The sequence below is a fragment of the Melanotaenia boesemani genome, chromosome 15, assembly GCF_017639745.1.
Source record: "Melanotaenia boesemani isolate fMelBoe1 chromosome 15, fMelBoe1.pri, whole genome shotgun sequence".
In the NCBI taxonomy this organism is placed as follows: domain Eukaryota; kingdom Metazoa; phylum Chordata; class Actinopteri; order Atheriniformes; family Melanotaeniidae; genus Melanotaenia; species Melanotaenia boesemani.
In genome coordinates, this window is record NC_055696.1 from 13582458 (window position 1) to 13589307 (window position 6850).

At 39.5% G+C, this 6850-nt stretch overlaps 1 protein-coding gene across 2 annotated transcripts; it reads left to right on the plus strand.

Moving 5' to 3' along the window:
• Positions 1-531: 531 nt before the first annotated feature.
• Positions 532-5686, plus strand: LOC121654923 (F-box only protein 40-like). 2 transcript variants are annotated; one of them, XM_042009295.1, is made up of 8 exons: positions 532-610; positions 719-772; positions 1174-2358; positions 2724-3010; positions 3199-3330; positions 4081-4228; positions 4328-4405; positions 4580-5686. In XM_042009295.1, exons 2-8 carry the CDS (start codon positions 770-772, stop codon positions 4796-4798), a joined length of 2052 nt encoding a protein of 683 aa, XP_041865229.1. In that variant the 5' UTR covers positions 532-610; positions 719-769; the 3' UTR covers positions 4799-5686. The 2 variants fall into 2 exon arrangements, with proteins under 2 accessions (XP_041865229.1, XP_041865228.1); XM_042009294.1 differs by having other exon boundaries at positions 4081-4405.
• The last annotated feature ends 1164 nt before the right edge of the window (positions 5687-6850 follow it).

A 6850-nucleotide genomic window follows, 5' to 3' on the forward strand; every position in this document is an offset into this window, starting at 1 on the left:
TCTCACCTTGCCGTCGGCATAGATGTGTTGTTTTGTCTTAGTGGTCTCATAACGTTTAGTCCTTGCGTGTGCTCTTTAAGCTGGCAGGTTAATTTTAGCCAAGTAGCATGCTCAGAAGGAGAAATAACTCCCCCCTCTGTTTCTGATTTCTGCAGAGAATTCAAGCCATCAAACTTTTTGTAAATCTTTTCTCATCTTCATTATACAGCAAAGTATATAAACATCTATTCTAAGTACAAAAAAAAGAGTTTATCCTCTGCTGGAATAAATTCATATTAGATGCACATTCGTTGCTTTTAGTACTCTTAAATTTCCACTAGAGGACACTGTTTGAATTTAAACATGCTTATGCAAGATTTTGCATGGTTTGCAGGTTGAAATTAATGTCAAGAAGGGCACAATGTTCATCAGAGACAAATTTCCTGGTGTTAGTGGGTGAAAGGACTGGTAACTGACACCCTGTTTCAGACCACCTGCGTAACATTTCTCAGTCAGTGCTCAGCTCTATTTATAACACATACATAACACATACACACACAAATGCTTACTCTTTAAAAGCACAAGGCAGAATACACGGAACATGTTTCTCTTCTTTTAAACTCACACTGTGGTAGGTCAAAATCTCTGATTCACTCTTTCCTTTGACTCTAACAATTTTTGGTAAAAGCTGATTGTAATGAGAGGCTTGGAGAGTTAGGGTTTTTTTCTTTGTTTACAGGCCAGACCTGCAGCTTCAGGTGAAAACACCCGACGGAAGAAGAGCTGGAGGATGGTATGGCTTAATTCTCCAAATATAAAATCAAATGTTGATGCAAATCATTAGGTTTAACATCTTCTTTAGTTGGTTAAATGTTGTAAAGATCAGTGCTTTTCTAGCTGCAGGTGTCTTTCAATTCATTATGTCAACAAGTTGTCTAAATTCAGTCACACATACAATATTTTGGATATTTTGCAACACATTTAGTTTAAGGATCTCCTCTGTCATTTTGGATAAAGTTGTTTAGGTTTTGATTAAGTTTGTCTACACATATTTATTATTAGTGATACACCATGGTGCGTTATTAATAATACACCATGCATCATTAATGGAGCATATAGATAGGTTTAATGGATGATCAAACCAGATGTGCAACATAAACACAAAAGGATCAACTTGTTCTCGTTTTCTTTCAGAGTCATCGATCTCGAGCCTCCAGGGTGCGACAGCATGTCCACTGTGATTCCTGCTACAGCCGGCGCTGCAGGGCTCGGGTGGAGATTTCTGTGTGTTGTGTGCTCACCTCCTGCCGTCTGCTCTGTGGAGCTATATTCCACCTCTGCAAAGAGGAGGATCACCTGCTGCTCTGCCCTAATGTAAGGGTGCCCTGCCTCAATGCTGAGTATGGCTGCCCGATCCAGCTGCCCCGCTCCTCGCAAGCAGCTCATCTCCAGGTGTGTCCAGCCAGCGTGGTGTGTTGCTCCATGGAGTGGAACCGCTGGCCAGCCAATGATGCCCATTCTCATCCAAACACGGAGCTTCATGAAAACCTGATCAGAGAACGAGAGCAGGGAGGATGTCTGGACCTGGCCATAGCCCTGAAAGACCAGGACCATTTGTTTCACTCCATGAAGATGAACAAGTTGTTTCCAGAGTTGATCCAAAGTGTGGAGGAAGAGGAAAGAGAGGAAAAAAGGAAGGCGGAGGAGAGGAGAAAGGAAAAGGAGAAAAGGAAAAGGGAGAAGGAGAAAGAGGCAGCAGAGAAAGCAGCTGCAAAAGCTGCCAGAGACAACACCTGGGAGTCTTTTAACATGTTTAATGTCAGTTTTCCTGTTGAAAAAGAGCCTGAAGATGAAGATGAAGCTGATATTGAATATCAGCCAGTGTTAACCCAGGAGGAGAGAGAGGCTCTTGCCAGGGCAACAGATGTGGATGCTAATCTGCTGGTAAACTACAATGCCTGGGAGCGTATGTTCAGTATGGAGATGGGTGGATGTAGGGAAGCTGAAGGGTCAACTGCAGCAGGCAAAGAACGAGCTCAAAGGAGAGGGAAAGGCCTGGATACTCTGCCAGAGGAAGATACAGATCCCTGTGCAGGTGCAGCAGCAAGTGGCAGCTGCACACTGGCAAGTGATGCTTGCACAGCTGCCCTTACATCTCCCTCCTCCTGCCCCGTTAAGAAACCTAAAAAGACCTTTGTGTATGGACACGTGGAACCTATGAAGATCATCACTGTACGCACCTTTAAAATCCCAACCAGCTTTGCTGCTAGGCAGGGCCGCATCCGCAATCCTGGTTTCTACAGGAGAGAGAGTGAAGCAGTGGATACCAGTGACCTCGGGGTGGCGCTAGAGGACATGCCAGTGTGGGAAGAAGTTCAGGTGAGGCAACTTATTAACTGAATGTTAACCTGAAAATACTCATTTGTGGATAACTGGTATATGTTGAATATTGTCACGTACATCCTCCACTGGATTTCCTATTTCCTTCCTTGGATGAAACATTTTGGTTTCATTCAGGAAAAGGCTTGCGCTCAGCATCTTGTTACAAAAGTATTGGCAGTGGTGGAATATAACTAAAATCTTTTGACTTCAGATTTATGTTACATCCCCAAAGTGCTAAACCACAAAACCAAAAATACATTACAGACAACCAAAACACCACAAATCAGGCTAAAGCCAGCTCAGATTATCCAACATGCTTATTTTGTTTGGTCACTGCATGGTGCACTTGATTTTCTTCTTAGGCTTCCCTGCTGTGCTCCCTGGAGAGGGAGCAGAGGGGTCATCTCATTGCTGAGAGCATATCTGCCGACAGTCTGCTGACAGATGAAGGCACACAGACCTACAGCTTCCTGTCCGCTCCTTTCCAAAGAAACATGTCGCTGGCTGATCTGACAGCTGGAAAACCACTGGAGCTGCACCTTCAGCTGCAGGCTGAGAGTGTAACCAGCCGACACCACAAGGCCAACTCTGCCTTCACTTTCCTCTGCGGACACACCTTCCAGCGAAGAGAATATGGCAAACATTATAAGTTAGGGTTTCTTGTTTTCTTGTTTTTTTTACAGTACCAAAATATACAGTTTCTTCATTCTTTATTGTCATTAATCCATTAACTGATTCCTTTACCTTCATTATTTCTCTGCTCTAATCAGATTTGTTCATGTGCTCTAAAAAGAAAAGATAATGTGCTTCTAATAAGTTAAATGCTGCTAAATGCAGGAACATCCACAGTGACATCCAGATGAGTGTGAACGGCTGGTTTGAGCAGAGATGTCCGCTGTCGTATTTGGGCTGCACCTACAGCCAGAAGAGGTTTCAGCCTGCCACACATGAAGCCACCATCAACTACAAGTGAGACAAAAATAACTGTTAATATTCACTATAATCAATCCATGATTGAAAAACGGATTAATTAAACTGAAATTGCAGTTTTTAAATCAATATTTGAAAACTGAAATTAAACTATATGCAATATTTGCAAAGTCTTTAAAAGATATTGAGAGAATGACAAAGAGAAAATATCCAAAGTCAGAAGTGTTAGATTTTTTTTTGTTTTTATTTATTTATTTTTTATTGTTTGTTTGTTTGTTCGTGTTTTTCATGTCAGCAACACATTTCAAGGCAAAGTCTGTGTTGCTAAAAATAAATCTCACAGCTACTCAGGTTAACTGTCAGCTAGACAGAAACATGGCTAGGAACACATTGCATAAAGGTTCATTCTCATAAAAGTAAAGACAAGATAAGAGGGAGATAAGAGGAAAATGAGCAAACCCTGGACAGTGGGGACAAATCTGTTAGTGAACGGAAACAATCATCAGGCCTTTAGGACCACCACAGACAAGATTGTGAGGGAGGACTTGTTGCTTGTGCTCAATAATAATGCTTCTAAAACCAACAGCAAACACAGTCTGTTCAACAAATGCAAGATCAACTCTAACATATACAATTGTTAAGCTAATTCTAACACAGACTGTCCCGTTTATATTACTTACTTTTAAAGAGCATCAGCAGCCCATCTGCCCCCTGCTGCTAAACTATAACCATGATGTGCAGAAAAATCTGATGTTCATTCAAGGATCGTAGTTTCATCTTTGCTTTCAGTGAGGAGCTGGGCTGCTTTAGCCTACATCCCACAATGCCTTCCAGTCTGGATAACACCTGTCACAGCTTGGCAGTTTCCTCCAATGCTCAGAGAAGAGGTGGTCAGAACGGAGGAAGGGAGGACTCCCTGAGCTCGTTGCCCTATGAGGTGCTGTGCCATATGGCCAGCTTCCTGGACAGTCTGTCCTTGTCCCAACTGGCTCTGGTGTCCCAGCTCATGAGGCAGGTGTGCTCCTCTTTGCTGCAGGAGAAAGGGATGGTCACTCTCCGCTGGGAGAAAGAAACCTCTTCACAAGGAGGTGCCAAGTGGAGGGTAAAGGAGAAGGTAAGCTAAGAGCAAGGAGAATTTGTGATGAAGAATTCCAGGCTGCTTTCAAGAAGATTTGAGCTTTTATAGATGTGGAGGTAAAATAATGGCAAAAACATTAAAAAGAAACTCTGTGCTGTGTATATGCTCAGAAAGACTTCAACTCTGTTGCTTGTCTTTTTGTGGCTGCAGGTCTGGCAGTTCAGCACTTTGTTCTCTCCAGTGGACACTTGGTGTTTCAGAGATATTCCATCGATGTCGGAGCATCTGAAGGTGTGTCCCTACAACAAGATAGAGTCTAAGACAGAGAAGATTCGCCTGCCACGCATCAAAGAGGAAATCCATGCCAACACAAGCTGTAAAGGTCCCACACTAGCCACTTTGTTCCAGCAGAAGAGAATCATGATGTAGCTCTGTTATTATAAATCACTTCGCTGTGGACCTTTTCTACATGTTGTCTTCTTTTTTCACATCTTTCCATATTCCCTAAGAAAAAATTAAGCTAAATTCTACAGAACTGGGTTTTGACATTAATGCTGTGATGATGGTGGTATACTATGATTGCACCTGACTGTGTAGTGTTTAAATCTATGTTTATTGGTAAAGAATGACACAGGAGCACCGAAATGTAAATGTGTGCTTGTTAACTGAATTTACTATCATGGTTCACTTTCATGTATATGTGAAGATGAACAAATAAACTGGGATCAAACTATAAATCTAAAAAAAATATTTGAGGAGAAGCTGTTCATGTTAATTATTATAAATCAGAAATCAGTTTCCTGCATGAAGAATAATATTAATTAATCAAATTATCTTTAAAAGCTTTATCTTTCCATCTCATTCTTCAGCATATAAAAGCAATGAAATTATGTTTCCTTGCTGGTTTAGAGTGAAATGACACAAGCAAGAAAACTGAATAAAAACTTTATTTATTGTGCTGTTAAAAATGTTAACAATGGGAAAATAAAAAAACATTCTATGTCACCCTTGATGATCTCTACCTCCGAAGCTCCTGGCGTGAGGAAACCAGGTTACTCATTCATTACTCATATAAATGAAGTCAACTTCAGAAATAAGCTATTAGAGAACAATCAGCTCAGAAATATGAAGTTATGCTTCCTTCAGAATTTTTTTCAACTAAACATGTTCACACGAGTTACAATTCAGGAAAAAGTTTCCATTGTCATTCTTAGTTATATAGAGAGATGGAATTAAATGAAATGGTTTGCGTAATTTATTGATGAATGTTTGAGGACTTTAAATAAATAAAAAGAATATATCATTTTCAACTTGAACAAGAAGTCTTTCATTTTCATAGAATCATTTGATATGTTAACTTTAACTTTGTTGTATATGTACTAAGATTCTTTTGTAGTTCATTAAGCCAGGATGGTTCTAAATAATAGTCTAAATAAATATAAAAAATAAAGCCTAATCCAAATAAAGGAAATTGTACAATGTATTTGGGTCATTGGGTCTTTAAGTGGAAGTTCTAGATTTACCAACACAATGTGGTTTTAGCCACGTCCATCCGTCCGTCCGTCCGTCCGTCTATCTATCTATCTATCTATCTATCTATCTATCTATCTATCTATCTATCTATCTATCTATCTATCTATCTATCTATCTATCTATCTATCTATCTATCTATCTATCTATCTCTCTCTCTCTCTCTCTCTCGCTCTCTCTCACTCTGTCTCTGTCTCTCTCTCTCTCTCTCTCTCTTTCTCGCTCTCTCTCTCTCTCTCTCTCTCTCTCTATATATATATATATATATATATACAGTATCTCACATAAGGGAGTGCACTCCTCACAATTTTGCAAATATTTTAGTATATCTTTTCATGAGATAACACTATATAACTTAAACTTTGTTATACAGACTATCAAAATATGGAAACTAAACTTTGATATTCTGTATGTCAAAGTTTCACTTCTTTAGTGTATTTTCATGAAAAGATATAATTATACTTATCCATTTATGCAGAGGTGTACCCTGGAGATTTGTTTTCTGGAGAAATTCTTTCCATTGGAAGTAACTTGGCTTTTCAGCAGACCAATGTCAGACCTTGTCCTAAAAAACAGTATGACTCATAGACACAGTGTGTGCGCGCCTGGTCTGCCACCAGGTCAAACTGTCTCTTTGAAATATATGGCATATCATGAGGAGAGAACTAGACAACAACATCCGTGGACTGTTGAGCAGAGGAAATCTAATATTTAGAAACAATGAACATAGATTATGCTTGTAAAACAGTAATAATTAGTATATTCAGTGTTCAAACAATTAAAAAGTGCCATTAAAATGAGGGATAATGTCAAACAATGGCAACCATACCTCTATTTCAGCTATTACAGCCTCTATTCTATTAACAATTAAACTGATCAATGAAGGCACAGCACTAAAATCATTTATTTTGGATTTTACCCTTTAAATAAAGTTAAAGAAAATTAATAAAC